The sequence below is a fragment of the Ptychodera flava genome, chromosome 15, assembly GCF_041260155.1.
Source record: "Ptychodera flava strain L36383 chromosome 15, AS_Pfla_20210202, whole genome shotgun sequence".
Taxonomy (NCBI): Eukaryota; Metazoa; Hemichordata; class Enteropneusta; family Ptychoderidae; genus Ptychodera; species Ptychodera flava.
In genome coordinates, this window is record NC_091942.1 from 40173220 (window position 1) to 40192351 (window position 19132).

Below are 19132 nucleotides of genomic sequence, written 5' to 3' on the forward strand. Positions count from 1 at the left end.
TGGCCGCACGGCGACCATATTGGATCGTATCACAAAAAAAATTGACGTGCATATCTATGACATTGATCAATGTCCTTGTACCAACTTCGAATAAAATCAGTTGCAACATGCCTGAGTTATGGCTCTGTACATGAAAAAATCGTAATAAAATGGCCGCCTGGCAGCCATATTGGATCGTATCACAAAACAAATCAACGTGCATCTGTATGACATATGAAGTAATCCTTGTGCCAAGTTTGAATGAAATTGCTTCAAGCATCTCTGAGATATCTGCGTGAACGGACAGACGCACGCACAGACGGACGCACGCACACACACACGGACATGACCAAACCTATAAGTCCCCCCGGACGGTGTCCGTGGGGACTAACAAGACTTTGCATACAATGAACAAATAAAAAATCATATTGATTTCATCAATATAAATATGCCATTCTACAGAAGGGACCCACTTTTTTGAGGGCATTCATTGAAGGAATGTAGTTTTCCCAACACGTGACTTTTTGTATAATCCCTCAATGTTATATGATTTCCATTTTATCAGTTTTTAATTAAAAAACAATAAAAAGCTCTAAAACCATTATTGTAAGTAATTTATTTTTAAATTAGGACTCTCAAGTCACAATGTCTATGAATCTTTCAGCTTTTATTTCACGACAATACAATGGAGCCTAATGATGCTCAAATCATTAAGCCATCCTAAATAATATCGCATGAAACTATCTCAAAAACTTCATGTCTTTGATTAGGTCTAGACGAATACGAAGAATGAGAACAACTGAGATTGACTTTGTGAATGCTACAAATGCTGAAATGCCATCGGTGACTTGAAAGTTGTGGACTGTCCATACATACTATTGGATGTTTAGACATCCAGAGTTTAGATGAGCACAATGCCAGCTAAGGTCTGTTGTAGTACTAATATTTCAGTATTTCATACTACAAATGAAAAGATCTTTATGAAAACATGTTTAAAATGGGTGTACTTTTTTTATTAAAACATACTAGTTTTAGGAAGGACTTGACAGCACAGATGCTATTCATGTTTCTATGAAATGTTCAGAAATGAAGATAAAAAGCAGAAAGAGAGCAACAAATTACAGTTCATCTTTTGTTGCAACTTCCTCTGCTTCATCTTCTTCTTCTTCAAAGTCTTCTTCCATGTCGTCTAGTTCCTGAGGATAAATTAATACACAAGTCACAGTGAACATGTAATTTTCTGACTTTGTACTCTGATGACACTTCTTTCCACTTACACTTGCAAAAGCCTTGTTATCAAATTTCTTACTTGTTTTCATGTACCTTGTAAATTTACAAGTTTGCTGTTGGAAGGTATCAGCAATACATTATCATCTTGGATCAAAAATACCAGTCAAATCAGTAGAAATGTAAAATGTATGTACTCTTGAACCTTGACATTTTCTCTGTCAATGTCAAGTTTGTGGTCGAAATTTCCCCCATTGTGTGTCAACTTTCTGTACAACTCCCATACTCAAGGTGTAAAAGTGATCCACAGGGAATGAGGTTGGTGAAAAAAACCCTGTCATTGTCCGGCTGAGCTATATAACTAACAGAAAACGATAAAAACTTGATAGCCAGTCATAACCAGCAACCACAGCCTGTTATATCATGATATAATAGTGTAACTAGCTCCTAGCTATTTCTATGACTCCTTGAAGCTCAAAAATGAAACACAGAAATTCTCCAGAAAACAGAAACTTACATCATCAGATGGACCTGCACCTTCTTTGCCACCACTTTCAAGAAATTTGATAAAACCATCAAGTGTACGTTCACCATTGTAGTCAATGACCTAGTGAAAAACAAACAATATTTTCATAAAGTGATATGAGAATATGCATTATCAATGCTGTGTATACTTTGAACTGGTACATAGAAGCCTGACAATCCACAACCAGTGTACATGGTGATTTGCATTCTTGTATACTCATCACAAAGGTGGAAGATGTAGTAAGGTGTTCCTGATTTTAAAATATGAGCCAAAATTACTGAAAGGGAATAGTCTTTCGAAGTATTGGTAATATTTCTGACTTGTAGCAATATTGTATCTGTTGAAGTATAAACCCTATTTGGTGTCAGAGACCCTCCCACCTCTTTGGGGATTTTTGAAAATATTGTTTCATCCATGTGTAAAACTCTACCCTACTTCAGCTAAAAATATGGCACTTAAAAATTGATGATATTATGACTGGAACAGTCTGATATGTGAAATTATGGTTGATTGACCAACTATGAGTTTGGAAGAAATCTTCAACAGGCTGTTTACCTCACCACAACAATGGTAGTTGTACTCGCATGTATGAGCACATGGAGAGCTGAACAAACTATTTATTGTATTGGGTGCCCTGAGTACTTCCAAGACATATTTGCCAGAGTGGTGGCTAATTAGCATATGCATTTGCATAAATAAACCTATGACCTGCAGTAGGTTAAAGGTTGCGACCAATATTTTCAAAATGCAGCATATCATAATAATCCTGTTATGATGAGGACAATTATATGCAACAATCCTTGGGGGATCATTAAGATTTAAGAGCAGTTCCATGGGATCTTGTGAATGAAAAAGGTGTCTTTCTTTTTTAGGAAAATTTGGGAATGGCCAAAATCAACGCTGGTATACTATAATCCTGGTAGATTATCCGGGATAAATAGATGAGTACTGAAAACTAATTCAAACAAATGTGAATATGATTCTGCAATTTTGAATAAGTACATAAGTGATACCCAGAGCTTTCGTTAACGCAAAATTCTGCATATTTCACTCATAATTACTCTGAAGTACGCAAAGTAAATGGACGTCTGTGTAATCTGATACACATTGAAAAAAAACGCACTATCCATAACAAAGACATGAGCACCCACAGTTATCTCCATTGCATAAATTATCCAGGACTAAAAATCAATGTTTGCTGATAAAAATGTTCATTATTTTGCAATATTTTGTCCTATATCTTGCCAATCATGTTGCGTCAATTGTTTCCTTCAAGGCTGCACCAATAAACATGTAACATGTTCAATAGTTCGTCGTTATTTCAAAAACATGTTTTTTTCCCTCGTTGCACACAATGCGTACTTGTAAACCCTGAAGTTCTCCACGTTGAATATCAACAATTTAAGCTTATGCTAAGCAGACTTAGAAATAATAGTTTAATGGTCGGTCTGAATGCTTCTTTACAACGATTATTGCGACCTCTTTCCAAATATTACAAAGTTGGCCATAATTGCAGCCGTGATTCCTGTCTCATCTGTCCCATATGAACGCGGGTTCAGTATCCAAAACAGGATTAAAATATCAAAATGTAGTTGTCTAAGATGTCATAAATGATCTGATGGTGATAACCATGGAGGCCCAAAACTGCGAATTTGATTTCAGAGTAGCGATGATAGAGTTCAGGCGGCAAAGACATCATCGGAAGTTGTAGTCTTAATAATTAGTAAGAAACGAATACCGTCGTCAGAGAATAGAACAGAAGAGTATCAAAGTTTGTAAAACTCGTCAAAGAAAAAAAACATTGTCACTGCTGTTGTTTATTGAACACTTTATTCATTGACTTTTGAACTAGTTTTCGATATCGCGTATACAGCTATTTTATAGGTACTTACATTTAGATGTATGCATTTTTGATAAATTTTATGCAAATAAAAAATCATTTGTGTACAGCCTTACGCAGCTTTGAAAATCCTAACGGAAGCTCTGTGATACCTTTCTCTAAAATTGCTGAGGGCCTTTGTTTAAGACAAGTCGTCATTGACAACACACTCCTCACAATGTATAAATGTGCCATGGTGTTGATCTAGTTGTGAAAAGTAGATCAACTGTGTGAATTACACTAACTTCTGTGGGTGTTTGCCAGAAAGAGAGAATCTGCTAACTGAAAGTAACAGTGGGCATTTTTGAAGCACTGAGAATGTGTGTACCCAAATTGATTTTGGATCAAGTGATCTGCACAGGCCACAATGCTGAAGATGCTTTTGTCCAACACTTGAGAAGGAACTGGTGGAGCAAACGAGAGTTGGCATGTCTAACTCAAGGTTGATGCAGTCACTGATCATGAAACTATTGAAAATGAAAGCTGTGAAAGTCTGTGAAAAAGAACTATTTGGGATCAAGTCTTTTATCACTGTCGGCTGCTCGCACTGTAACAATGGCCTTCACTGCCCTCACTGTAACAATGGCCTTCACTGCACTCACTGTAACAATGGCCTTCACTGCCCTCACTGTAACAATGGCCTTCACTGCCCTCACAGTAACAATGGCTTTCACTGTTCAGTTAATTTGAGGCGTGATTTTATATAAATTATATTTACGGTGTTTGCTGATAGAGATGTTGGTGCAAATGGCAATTACACCACAATGTCATAATGGAGATGTCAACCGAAAAAATACTACAATAAATACTGTATAGGAGAGCCCGTGGGATTACCTCAATAATTAGTACTGGGGATTAGTTGAAGTGTAAATACTTCACCTCCAATCTGCAGTAATTTTTTTTATGAATATTCACGACACCTTAGCCGCAATAATCCTCGCGGAAAGTGAGGCAGAGGTATACCATGGATATTATTATTATTATTAAAACTTTATTGTCCCTAAAAATGGGAAACTTGTCTTGCAATGGCACAGACAAACAACATTAAAATACGGTGATAAAAAGGATAATACACATCGAAGTTACGAAAAAAAACTAATTACAATAAGTGTTGAACAGTGGACTTAAGACATTCTCTGATTGCGAAGTCAGATGGCAGAGGGTACATAACTAAGTCAAGCACGATGTGTTCGTAAAGCTTGAGTTTTATAACTGCGACCTGACGGGAGCTCCTAAAAATGCTGAGCCAATGGATGGGAAGGATCCCTGATGATTTTAACAGCTTTGACAAAAGCTCTGTTCTCATACAGTGATTTCATGCTTTTACATGTCACAAGGTACCACCTATTTGAAAATGACCTCTCCCCTTAATAAGGAACATGATTCTCTGAATTTGATGCATGAAAATTACCATATTTTGTAGTGATCAACCATGCAAGCTGGCCACAGAAGAAATATCCCCTATGACATTTTAGAAAGTTGCTGGAATACACTCACCTCATCACTATCTTTAGGGAAGTATTTGATTGTTGGGAAGCTATGAACCTTAACACTTTCTACTTCATTTGCAGTGGAATCCATCTTTGCAATGACAATGTCTTCACTGCCCTTATACTTCGCAGCTAATTCATCATAAATTGGAGCAAGTTGTTTGCAATGTCCACACCAGGGTGCATCTGAAAAATAGAAGTTTCATGATTAAATGATATACACGGTCATTGGTTTAGAAAAGCGTGAGACCTACATTAATATTTTCTCTGCTTTTGATTTTACATTTTAAATACATGTAGTTTATGTGACTTCATATACATACAATCACATACCCACCACACAATATAATTTATGTGACTTCATACACATACAATCACATACCCACCACACAATATAATTTATGTGATGACTAACACACAATCACACACATCGCACAATATTACAAGAAACACATACACATTTGAGAGTTTACAGACTGCAAAGTGGTGTAAATAAATACAACTAAGACAATCTAACCACAATACTTAAAACAAAGACAACTACTTACAAAATTCTACTAATACATTTTTGCTTTTGTCAAGTGCAACTTCATCAAAATTCTTTCCTACAAGAACTTTTACATCCTCCTTGTCCCAATCATCAGGGACATCCTGTGACATCAAGTGTGGCTGTAAAAAAGCAAACACACAGAGAAATTTAATCAGATTCACTGGTAATGATGTCACTAATCATTTTCATCGATATTTGACCTGAGATTGAGTGAAATTGAGTAAAAATAGGGCTTCCGAGTGAAATTTCACAACTGCTTCTAATATTTGGAACATGCACTCTTTAGGTGTGTTATCATTCGGACCGATATATTTCAAGGCAGTTCAGGAGCATGGTGCAGGCAACTATACTGTACCAGGCTATATGTTCCTTTGGTCAAGAACGCAAAAGATAAGGTTGCAATAATGCCAGTGATGAAAATTTGATCATCAGAACTTGCAATTCAGTGGCCAATTAACATGCAGACTTCTGAAAAAGCCACCAGTTCTTCTCCAGATTTTGTAAGATACATGCAATGCAAACTTCTGACTATCAGTTTTCCTCCTGATTTTGCAAAATCCTAGACTTGGTTCAAGTCTGTGATTTGTGAATGTTTGAGTTGAGTGAACGCGATGATTTGTATTTTGTTTTCATGTGAAACGCATGAGTGGAGTGGACGTGATGAGTGGGGTGAACGCTATACAGGGGAGTTTCACCTGGAATCACAGACTTGGCTTTCTTGCACGATCTGCGTTGCTATAAATTATTCATGAGGTGATGTTTTCTTTACTCATATATTATTCATAAGAGATAAACGTACTCGATGTCAAAGTAGCTTTGCACGGAGATGACAACAAACTTTTTTATATATGCAGAGGTTTATTAGCATGCGTTCTTCTTATTGGCCAGAATAATGGCGGGGACTATCAATCATTTTGTATTTGCTCTATGTCACTATGTACACATTCCGTCTCGCTGTCGGTACTTTGCAAGAAGTCCAAGTCGGTGAATCCGGCAGAAACTAACTCACTACTGTGCAGACTCAAACGTGACACATTCAATCGCTAAGAAAACCTGGCGTGGGCTGCCAAATTCCGGATAGGTTTGTACGAAATAGGAGAGACACAAGAGAAAATATTATAAATGATTTTATTTTTTTTAAATTCACCGACTTGAACCAAGTCTAGCAAAATCCATGCATAATTGCGTACATGTTTAGATGACTGAACAAAAAGACAATGCCACTTTAAGTGAACCATACAAGACATCGTCTTCAAGGAACATGGTATGACCCTTCAGTAAGAAACAATGCATCATCAAGCATTGAGTCTGATAGGAATCTGAAATGAAATATCTACCTTGACTTTTCCATCAAGTACTCCCTGGACAAATTTGATTTGCTTTTCAGCTGTCACCTCCTCCTCATCTGGTTTGTACTTTGTCATATCACCATCTAGATAGATAAGACGCACTGCTGGGGTTTGTTCCTTCTTAATACCGAAGAAATCTAAAATACGACTATTGTCTTCAACGCTTGTATCAATGAGAACAAAGAGTACCTACAATAAAATTGAGATCATACTCTTTCAATGAAACAAACACACAATATTACTTTAATTAACTATCACAGTTACTTTAAGTGAACAATCTAACAGACCAATTTGTACTTAAAATATCTTAAACACCTTAAGCAACACTCTCTACAACAGTGTTTGAAGACAAACTACAATTATCTGTTTTGTATAGCATGGGGGACATACACCAGTTGAGTTGTTCTCTTTCAGTTGCCTTGTGATTACAGTATTTCTGCATGTTAAATTTCCTTTCCTGTTATCAATAGCCACACAAAAAATCTATAGTCATATCAAAGCATCTGTGAACAATGTCTAGGATTTACTCGCCAGTAGAATAAATTAATTTTACTTTATTTCTTCCACTTCCTAACACGAAAGATGAAATTTGAAGGAAGACATCTCACCTGTCCCTTGAAAGGTTTTGCTGCTTCATTAAATTCACCATTAATTGTTTTGAAGTTATCTCCGCTTTTGTCGACAAACAAGAGATTATGTTTCTTGATGTCACCACCAAAGATTTTTGGTGCATTCTGTTAAGAGGTTGAAGTTATTGTTAGTACTGAGAAGTCCAACAATGAACTCCTAGGCAACACTTGTTCTGTCTGTACAAATTGAAAAATTTATGAAAAAGTACTGTAGCTGTGAATAGTCAAGATGTACAATTCAAATGTGACAAAGCAATTGTGTTGCTCATTCCTAAACATAAGCTTTGTTGTACATGCATATAGTGATATAAAATGAACTACTACAGCAGTCTGTTGACACAATACATTACAAAGCTGCCATGACTCAATTTATTAAATGAATCTGTAAAATTCCAGTCTTCTGACCTTAAATTTGGTGAAAGATGACAAAGGCTTGCCTATAAAAGAGCATTTGTTGATGAGTGGGTATTGTTGACAATGCCATGGTTTCAAAGAAATGTTACTTACAGTGTCTGAGAATTCAATAACCAATGGAAGACTATTGGACTTGACAAACTCTGTAATCGTATCTGCTTTATACTCAGCATCATAGTCATTACGACCTTCATCAAACTGAAATAAACATTACAAAAAATCAACTTATAGTATTTAAATCAAAGTTCATATCATAGTACATCAATCCAGGGCTCGAAATACTTTTTTCAACCACCTGTCCACTGGACAAGTCAAAATAAAATATACCTGTCCCAGTAAGAAAAGAACCTGTCCAAAATGGCATAATTTATTCTAAGAAACTGTACTAATTTCAATTCAATTCAACAAACTCATGTCTGTCTGTATCATATGCAAATTGCGTAACAGCGCCCTCGGTGTCAAGATAGCTCTGAGAATCTCCCAATCTAAGAGATTTGAGACGTGACCTTAGATAAATCAATATGGCTGCGTCCTGTAAACAGTGATTAGATATTATCGAACTTTCTTTTACTTTTTTCTGACAGGTAAATATCCAAATAATGATTTTCAAAATTTTAAAAGGTACATAAATTTAAACTTTGCTGTAGTCAATAGGTTGAAATACTGGTTGCAGGCTGAAAAAACCTACCTGTCCACTTGGACAAGTACTTTTCAAAACTACTTGTCCCAGGCCAAATTTCACTTGTCCGGGACAGGCAGACAGGTATTATTTCGAGCCCTGCAATCTATTGATGAAATTTGTACAAGTGATGACTGCTATAAATCCTAGAGACGTGCTGCAAGTACTAGTTATATAAGATCTTACAGCCCAGTGGCACAAATCACAGACACTCTCACAAAGTAACATAAAGAAACAGAAACGCCATGGACTTTGCCGGATTACTGCGAGTCAGTGAAACAAATCTGCCACACAGTCAAAATATCATTACCAGTGACTTCATGAAGCAACTATGAGCTAAGTGGAAATGAGTCAGTGAAACAAATCTGCCACACAGTCAAAATATCATTACCAGTGACTTCATGAAGCAACTATGAGCTAAGTGGAAATGAAATCTTTCATATTATTTTAAGAAGGCATACCTTTTTGAAGAGAACAATGCTGTTGTCTCCTTTGATATCATATTTTTTGAAGACACCATCTGTTGATGTAATTCCAAAACTGATATCATCCATATCAGCTGCTGCTTCAATGTATGCTTTAGCTTCATCACTTTCAATGTTTTTGAAGAATCCAACAACATAAACTTCACTACTGTCAATCTGCTTTTCAGCATCTTCTTCTGTTTCTAAAGTTTTGGCTGGCGGACCAGTCTTCTTGTACAGCCAGGATACAATGCCATCAGCTTGTCTGCCACCTGAACAATGGAAGAAATACCTAACAATTAGATTAAAATCAAAATGCCGAAGACATGTAAAGTGTAGATAACTAACATTATATTGTCCTGTAAAAGTACAATTTTTCAGAAAGATCACAGCTGTTCAGCAAGGAGTCTTTCAACAGTGAGTGGTATAGAGGGAACACTGTAATGTTTTTAGTTGAAATTATGTGCAATAATTATGTGTCATCAAGGTGAATCAAAATATAGAACAGAGAACTTTTCAGTCATATTTTGAAGGCACATTCTGGATACTTGTCTCAACTGTATCTTCCTCTTCATCATAAGAATTGTAACTGTGACTGTGATTGAGGTGGGAAATGTGCAGTATCTATTGAGTTCAAATTTGTTAGTAGAGCTTACAAATGCCATGTATAGTCAAGTATCCATTTACGCCTTTGGAGCATGTCCTCGTACTAAGCTGCAAGAAATACAGTGTACACTTCATAAACACACTGGAAATTGATTGCGAGGTATTTTCATTTTCTTAATTTTCACCAGCCATCCATGGATGAAAAACATTCAAACTGTATAGAAAGAAAAAAATCAGCAATTTCAAAAGAGTGCCCAGAGTATGCATGATTAAGTAATGGACGTCAGAGAATCAATTGACAAACTATAAATGGATTTCACTCCAGAGCGAAACTTTTGCTTACTTTTATTACACTGACAAAATTAAAGATGAACTTCACTTTAGAATAAAACTTGCATCACTAGTTTTGTTTCCTGTCGAAATTTTCAACTTTACCTTCAACAGAACTTGGACTAAAGTCTCATGATACTGTTCAAATTATGCGTGGTTGCTCAAGTTTAGCACTGTCACCTCTGACTGATATGAACTCTGCTTATCATCAAGCCTGCATCATCAGAGAAGAAAGTGTGCCTACTGAAAATACTTTAACCCTTTCACCACCTTGGTTTAGCCCAACCCCCTTTGTTATCAGTGGTTAGTGTGGACCAATTTACAAGCAATTGGGGGAACAGGTTGGATGTCAAAGAAAATTGTATCCACTATAAAACATAAAAGTGATTTTTCTTTGCGCTTACCTGCATATTCAGAATCTTTACCATTCTTAAAGAACTTCAACGTAGGGTATCCTCTGACACCATATTTTTGAGCTAGGTCAGATTCTTGTGTTGCATCAACTTTGGCAAGTTTGATTTCAGATTCATCTTCTTTCAGTTTTTCAGCTGCTTTTGCATATTCTGGGGCAAGAGCTTTACAGTGACCACACCATGGAGCATCTGTCAATACAAAGAAAATTATACATTACACAATTGTCATACTATTGTAAAGAAACGATTGTAATATTGTGCTGTGCAGATAGAGTGATACAATCTGAAGGTCTGATTTTTAATCAGACTAGCACTGACATCAACAATGTTTGCATGGTCAGGACAACATACGGCCTGATACATTGAAGTGTACTATACATGTACATCATTTGACGCAGTATATCACTTGATGTGTTTGAAGAAACCTATCGCATCATCCGACAAAGCGGAGACAATGTCATATTCATTCAATGAATTGAAGCAACTTATTAAATCTGATACATGTGAAGCAAGAAGGTTTCATGTTATGAAACTTCAGTATCAAATCATCAACTGTATCTGAAGCAATTAAATCATTTGATGCATTGAAGGCAACCTTCGTCAGTGGATTTATCCATAAAGCTACATTTCATATAGACTAATCCTGCAAAGTGTTAAATACTGCTACAGAGTATCAAACTGATTCATTAATTATTATTTCAAAGATGTTTTACAGAAATCATACACATTCAGTTCAAACAGCTTATAAAAGTACTTGTACACTTGTAAATGTGACTGATATGTAACACAATACAAGTGGTACATCCAACATGTTCAATATACATAATACAACATGTACACCCAACATGTTCAGGTCAAGAAAGGTACTGTACATGCAAAATACATTTCTTCGCTGACATTGCAGTTAAAATACTTTCAGCTACCAACTTATACTGTATCCTTCTAATATGCAGAAATGAAATTTACATTGTGATACGTGGCAGAATGACAATACAACGATATTTCATAGGAAATAGGTATTGCCATATTGTAAGTGTCCATATTGTGCTCATTCAGAGTTAAGTATTTGCAATATGGTTTAGCATTTACATCATTTTGTTAGCCCCATACTAAGACATAATGGATTCTATTTCCTTTTCAATGAAATTCCTTATGTCTCATTTCCAATAAACCAGATGATGAACAATGAATTCCAAAGAAAATTAATGAAAGGATCCTATTATCATGAGTAAATGACAATTACACCCAAAGGACTATATGTTTTACTTTAATGTGGAAAAACTGGGATATCAATGTTAAGACAAAATACTCCGCAAATTTACTCAAAGGCAAAGGATATCATTTGCATGCTTTCTACATTGTTTCTATATTGCTTGGCAGTGAATAACTTTTTCCAAGTAATTGTTGCTAGCATGGTCATACTACGATGTAAGAAAAGCATGAAACCAACCCGTCTACAACTGCCACTTCCAATACTGAAGATCATACTTAGAGTAGAGGTAAAAGAACCACCATACCATATTAAAATGACTTTCAACCTGAAATGAAGAGCACTCTACAACGAATCTGATCTGAGGAAGTGATTTGAGGTTCCCAACTTGCTTTTTACACAGACACAGGAAGTTCTCTGTGGTTGATTAGCAGAAATACATTGTGTCACTTATGCAGAAAAGTGTCCGACTGACTAGCATACATCCTATAGCTTCACACACCACCTTTCAAAACAACATCTGTTGCTGGCCATAGTTGTGAATGACCACCAGTTAAACGGATATTTATGGATAACCTGGTTAAAGTGTAGCAGTCACTTTTCGTTCCTTGGTATTAAGGCATTGGAATATTTCACTCAAGCAAATGTAGGTCTACTATAAAAACTAACAATACATGTAGTTGAGAGTCTTCAGAATGGTATTTTAATAACTCTTTTCCTGCCAAGTACATATTTCACTATCAGGTCAAGATGGTTAAAATTAATGAAACGACATATTCCATAATGTGTATTTTAACATAATACTGTACATTTGAAAGCTGTTGAAAACAAACACTGTAAACACTGTAAACTTGATTTTTTTGGACTAAAGATGCTATAACAGACCAAGCCCAGTGGGTGAAAATACATGTTTTAGCTAAATACCGCTTTTTTCGGACTTGGCTGATGGGAACAGATACTGTTTGGCAGGAAAAGGGTTATTATAGACAATCATTCTTAAGGTACACATGGATTAAATGCTACATTCAGACAGGTAAAAATTGAAACGCTTCTGTAACACTGTTTGTGATTTGTAAACACAGGGGGTTCATAGTTTGAGTCACCTTGCGTCCACACTCACAAAGTTAGGCCATTGTTTTGGTGTTTGTCTTAATGCGCCCTCTCGAATTCAAAAGGTGTGTATGGCCAAGCATACGGCATTGTAACAAGATGGCTGAAATGAAAGACGTCATACTGGCTTGTCTTCTGTTTTTTTTACCTGCTGCATATGCGGTCCAGTCTGAGTTGTCGCCGCCTTAATGATCTGAATGCAGATCAAATGCAATCGGTAACCGATTTAGCCCTCGAGTTTGATACGTTCAGAACTGTAATAAAGGGAAAGTGGCTCCACACATCGCCTACACAATTTTTTTCGTTCTCTGTGTTCATGTTTGATTTTGTGTGTTTGGCTATTAGTGTAGATATAAGCCATGACAGTGTGATCCTTTGACGCTACGTTTCGAAACCAGTGTGTGGTTTCTTCCTCAGTCGTTTTTTTGATATTTTCTCTCCTTGGATTTTTGTTTCACTGTTTGTGGCTTAATCATTGTCAGTGTTTTGTTGGTCCAGTAAGGAGGCTAGAATATTTATATTCGGGTCAGTTTTTGTTGTGTTTCATTTTGTTCTGTCTTTTCTGTAAGATTGTGTAATTGTGCAATTATGAGCGTGTCGCCAATGTTTGGATTTCTTTTGTATGCGATGATCGGTTCATCGTGAATAAATTATTTAGTGTTTGGTCTTTCTATTTCTTCCCAGTTCTTCAGGAGTGCTTGTTTGAGGTCTTTTGTTTTGATATGTGGACTATATGTAGTAGAAAATGTCACTATTAGTGTTGTTGTTGTATGTTTGTTTGTGATTTAAATGTGTTCTTCATGTTGCGTAATTTGTTTCCGCATTGATGTTCCATATTTCTTGTTGTGGATATCCTCGTTGTAGTAATTTTTCATGAAATGTTTTGACTTTGTTGTTAAAGTCCTCTTCATTGTTACATGTCCTCATGTACCTTAATGTTTCGCCTTTGATCAGGCCCTTGAAGGTTGATTTTGGATGACATAATTTTCTGTGTAAGAACTGGAATGTATCTGTTGGTTTTGTGTGCGTTCTCGTGTCTAGTATGTTTTCGTTGTTGTATCGTTGACCTTTGTAAATGACTAGGTCATGATGTTATTTCGTGTGAAGAACTTTCATATGAAAATTTGAAAGTAGGATGCATTTTGTTAATTATTGTTATGAATTCGTGGAGTTCATGCTCTGTTCCAATGAAGATTAGGAGAATATCGTCTCTGAATCTACACCATAGTTGTTTTGTTGTGTGTTCACGTATGATTTTCGGTTCTAATTCGTGAAACGTGATGTCAGCAATCTCGGGTGACGATGGCGATCCCATTGCGCACCCACATGTTTGTTTGTACTATGTAGAATTCGCTGTTAAATTCGAATGTGTTGTTTTCCAGAATAGCTGACAGGTATTCTGTTGGTGTTTCTACTGGGATTGCCAGACGGCCGATTACAGAGGATCTGAGACAGTTCTTTGAAGAAAGGCATCGATATTCTGCCTCTGCCACTCCGTCTGTTGATATCGACAACTTTTTGTATTTTAGCTTCAGAGCCTTGAGCTTGCAGTGGCACTGATCTGCTGTCCGGTTTAAACCTCTCTGTAGAGTCTTTTCTGCAATTTTTTTATACACGAAGCTGTCGCGACATGTTCCGTTTAGCATTCTTCGAATGCTTTCGTCTGCCCAGACTGAGATCAGCAAACTTATTTTGTCGTCGGACCAGTTATTTCCACGAGATGTAGAGCTGAGTTCGGCAGCCTTGACGAAAGTGAATATTGTATGTTGGTTGTTGTTTATGTTATTAATATCTGTCGTGTGAGGGCGTTTAAAACGCCTCTGAAGCGACTCGGTCCGTCCACACAGCAATTTGCGGATAGAGTTTATCTCTACAACGGCTCAGGTCGGTCAAATCTCAAATGCTTCAGAACCATTTCGGAGCGTCCACACATAACTTTGTATTCCAGTATTGGCCCAGAACCGTTTCAGAAGCGTTTTAATGGCCTGTGTATGAACGGCATATTACTTGCAATTAAGTTTTCAGTTTTCACAGGTTTTGTTTCTTAAAGCCGCCGTTCTCAATCCCAGGATCGCGCATTAGTGGGGTACTTCCACCCTGTCAACATAGTATCGTTTTCATTGTTTTGCGTCAAACACCGCGAAGCTTATACTAGTAGATTTACAAACATAAATTCACATCTAACGTTGATGAGCACGTCGGAGTACTACATTTTGGCATGAGGTGTTTTCATCATACTTGGTGCGTTCGAGTTACAGGTTTCACCGATTCCAGCAGTGTGTCGCTTGGCACCGGATGCGGACAGTGTCCTCGACCATCTTCCCCCCGATACTGTCTATGCCTCGATCCACAAAATTACAAGTCAATATACTGGTATGCATCGTTCGAATATCTCAAATGCTTAGAAGTAATGTTTTATTAAATTTGGAAACATCGGTGTCGAAATAAAATAAAATGAGTATTTCCTGAAGATTGAACCATGATCCCGACGTACTCAACAAGCCCAACGTAAAACTTTTATGAGGCCAAGATGGCGGTCAGAAGTAAGAAAACAAGTCCAGATCATCGTGCATTACATTATTTGCCAATTTGTGTAGCGAGACTTCGTTTGAATTGTCACCAAAAAAGTACAAAAATCAGATGCATTTCGAAAACTCGGACAGGGAATCTCGTAAATTTCTCAGACGTAATGAACTTTGATCGATATGCAACGGAACTGCATGGCATCGGTTATCGATAAGATGGCACTTGCTCACGAGGCGACGTACACTCGAAGTGACAGCGGAACGAAACAGAGGAAGTCAAATCATCCCTTTTTTAGCTCCATGGTCAAATAAACATTTCGTTTATTATTAGACTCACAGAGGTACAAACGACACTCCATGGGAAACTATCTGGGAAACTATACACGGATACCGTATCCGCTTCACACCTCTGTGCCGGGGTATTGAACATTTCTTGATTTGTCATTCTGAGTTTAGCATCATTTGTTTGGCAATGACAACGCGTCTATCTGACTCCGACTCTCTCGAAAGTATTGCCATCCTTGACCGGACACACGCTTGGCGTGATGAGCGATTTTTGGCCCGAAAAGAGCATCTGATGCAGGCCGATGACGTTCTCGTCAAAAGAAGAAAACTGATATGCCATTTTGCGTGACTTTTGTTGTCCGATCATTATATCCAAATTTGCCCGGCGTACCATACACATTTGGCATTGTTGGGTGTGCGGTAGAAGCCACAAAACCAAACCAAACGGCCCTCTTCAGGGCCATCAAACTTTCCAGTAAGAGAGAACCCAATAATACATTTTCTTCTTCACGGCACGTTTTGTGGAGGGACCGTGTCCACGGTTACTAAGATGTAATCGACTTGAATGGCATCTGATCACGTTTTTTATCGCCAGAAATGCGGCGGGTAGGTACAAAAGTTGGAGAACTGTGAAGAAACTATTGCGCACGTCTTTCGACACTGGAAATCTTGACACATATTTTATTTATTTCAGTCACCATTAGCAGATAAGGCGAATGCTAATCGACATTAGGTACACATCCAGCTGACTCGTGTCTGACTTTGCACAAGGTTTGATTGACAGTGGTATTCAAATCCCAATCGGCGTCCCCTGGGTCGACGTTCTCACTGGCCACGCACAATTACTCACTAAAATTGTCCCGAAAACTTATCGGTTTAGAAAATATGGAGTCGTTATGTATTGATCAGGTATTTACCCTGCTGTAGAGCATTCCCATTTCATAAATTTTCATAAAAAACACGCAAAAAACAGCAATCTGTGGAGCTCTCAGTTCAAGTTACTCGCACGGCGTCTCCTTGCATAATGAGCGTCCTCTCATGTAATCCGGTATTTATAACCAATGGGCGTCTTTAAAGGCATGGGTCACGAGTCAGATGGTCTTGCCAAGAAATTTACTTACTAGATTACAATTTCAATGGAAAACAAAAGGCTATGACACCTTCATAATCCTCTTACAGACCAGAACAAACTTTTCACAATTGAAACATTTACAAGCTCTCACTATATCAGAGATTTGTTAGCATTTCAAAAACCTGAATTGAAGTTTCACCTTAGAAAGTGTTGGCAGAGGCTGATAAAGACTATCATAACTGAGCCTGAGGTGTGCAAGTTAAGTATAGAAAGTCTTTGTCATTTGTGCACAAATGATAAATTGTACAGAACATAGCAAAACAAAAATTCAATTGACTAATTGTGATCTTTCCTCAAAAAAATAGTCACTAAAATGATGCTGCTGGTATCTCCTTATAATGATGTATCTCATACCCTATATATTGTGTGAAGAATTGTGAATTCATAGGCATTTGGGACTTCAAACAAATGTGAGTGCAAAAGTCTTATGTACTCAGTACTTTTTTCAGTCATGCTGGTACTCTTTGAAAAGTGTAATCTTGACAACATTGTACCACATGTTACCACACCATTGCTCAGCACAATACTGTCAACAGTCCTTTACCAATGCCCTGTAAACACGTGTCACATTATTGGTACAATGGGGCTCTTGAACATATGGCAGCAACAAATTCATAATTTTCTGGGTAATTTTAATACAATAATTAAATATTTCACATTTTGAGAAAATATTACATTTCAAGCATACATACATCATAGAAAAGGGGGGAAATGTCGATGCCTAGGAGTGGAATTTCTGAGACCTAGGCAAATGGTCCATGGCAACAACTGACCTCTGTGCAATACTGTTAGCATGAACGAAACAGACGTTACACTTACACTACCACGGGCACTCCAAAACACACTACCACATTTTATGATCATATTTCCGACGGCAATAAGTCAACACTAAAGAGCAAGATCATGTACAGTACCCGATTCGAAAATGCTGAGATGCAAAGGTACTTCTGATAAGTTATGCAACTCTTATAGCTATAATTTTGGTGACTTCATAGCATATGGAATTACATGCATGTTCCTTCAAAATTGGTAACACAGTCAGTCACCATGCGAAGATAATATCAAATAACAAAGACATATACCTATTCAAAATTGCAGTAGTGGATAAAATTGAAACCAAAACGAACAAGACTTCAATAAAGAATGGTGCTCAGTATCAAACTTGACTCACAACATACATCTCGAACCTTGTCCAGGTTCTTGCCAAGAATACGTCGGCGGCTCAATTCATGCAGTTTGTGTTTTTTTTTCTTATTTGATAAACACAACCATTTTTACCAGTTGAAGATAAATAAAAGAGGGTTTAGTCAGATTATGAATGCTGATGTATGCCTTTCTCGAAATAAGTGTATTACGCGAAACAGATGGTTACACATTGTACAATGTATAAAAGAAACCGCAAACTTACAGAATTCAACAAGAATATATTGGTTTTCCTTGATGGCTTCGTCGAAGTTCTCAGTTGTCAGCACAAGGACACCTTCTTCTTCGGTTATCTCAGCAGCAACATATGCGTTGGTAATGCATAAGGCTACAATAATAGCGAGTATGGACTTCATTTTGGTATTTCGTCGGCTTTTCCTCGAACACTTCACTTCCTACCTCTGACTACTTCTGTGGCAAACGTGGCAAAGAGGTCGTTTGCAATCACGCATGCGTATAAATTGGTGGGTCACGAAGCGTGTAGTTTTACCATTGGTTGACATGGTCACATGTATTAAGACCACCTAAGCCGAGCAGTGACAACTGTTGACAAGGAAGTTACCGTGTGCTTGTACCCACGTCATCACTGGGGCTAGAACCTCCCGGTGGTATCACTAATTTTACAATGTGATATTGGCTGGCATTTGCAAGTTTATTCTCCCGTATATGGTGCCATGCAATGCTAATGTCAACGTCATGTCCCCGAATTTTACTTTTGCATGCATTGTAAAAATTTTAAAACGTTTCGCATCAAGGTCAAATTCTTCCGATCAGGGGAATTTCTCAAGTATTAAGCTTATTAAAGAAAAAATCTTCGAGCGAGGTGATCTCCCGATCGGGAGCAATTTTCGCTTTTCAGGTTTAGTCCAGTGTGTGTGCGCGCGCAGTAACCAGTGAGCAGTAACCTGTTGGCTGCAAGTCCGCTCTCGCGTGCGCGACCGACGTCTACTGCTTTTTATAATCTGTATAGCTATCAACCACGTAGAGTAGGGGGCGCAGCTGGTACGTACTGACAACAACAACACACGTGACATACTTAACCAACAGAGACAGGTCCAAGGCTTACAGCTGTATCACACGATCATTTGGCCGAGGCGGGAAGCTTGACCAAAAGGGATGCGATGATTGGCAT

The 19132-nt window shown here is 37.5% G+C and overlaps 1 protein-coding gene across 1 annotated transcript; it reads right to left on the minus strand.

Annotated features, from left to right (window-relative positions):
• Positions 1-625: 625 nt before the first annotated feature.
• Positions 626-18468, minus strand: LOC139152176 (protein disulfide-isomerase-like). The gene is made up of 10 exons (XM_070725295.1): positions 18206-18468; positions 10527-10724; positions 9184-9458; positions 8137-8241; positions 7609-7734; positions 6989-7189; positions 5650-5770; positions 5109-5287; positions 1724-1813; positions 626-1175 (listed from the first exon to the last, which is right to left on the minus strand). Exons 1-10 carry the CDS (start codon positions 18354-18356, stop codon positions 1098-1100), a joined length of 1524 nt encoding a protein of 507 aa, XP_070581396.1. The 5' UTR covers positions 18357-18468; the 3' UTR covers positions 626-1097.
• Positions 18469-19132: the final 664 nt, after the last annotated feature.

Coding starts and splice junctions, on each gene's coding strand:
- LOC139152176 (XM_070725295.1), bottom strand. CDS start 18,356: ATGAAGTCCATACTCGCTATTATTGTAGCCTTATGCATTACCAACGCA. Junction 9,459..10,526: donor TAAAGATTCTGAATATGCAG/GTAAGCGCAAAG, acceptor TCCATTGTTCAG/GTGGCAGACAAGCTGATGGC. Junction 1,176..1,723: donor GTGCAGGTCCATCTGATGAT/GTAAGTTTCTGT, acceptor ATTTATCCTCAG/GAACTAGACGACATGGAAGA.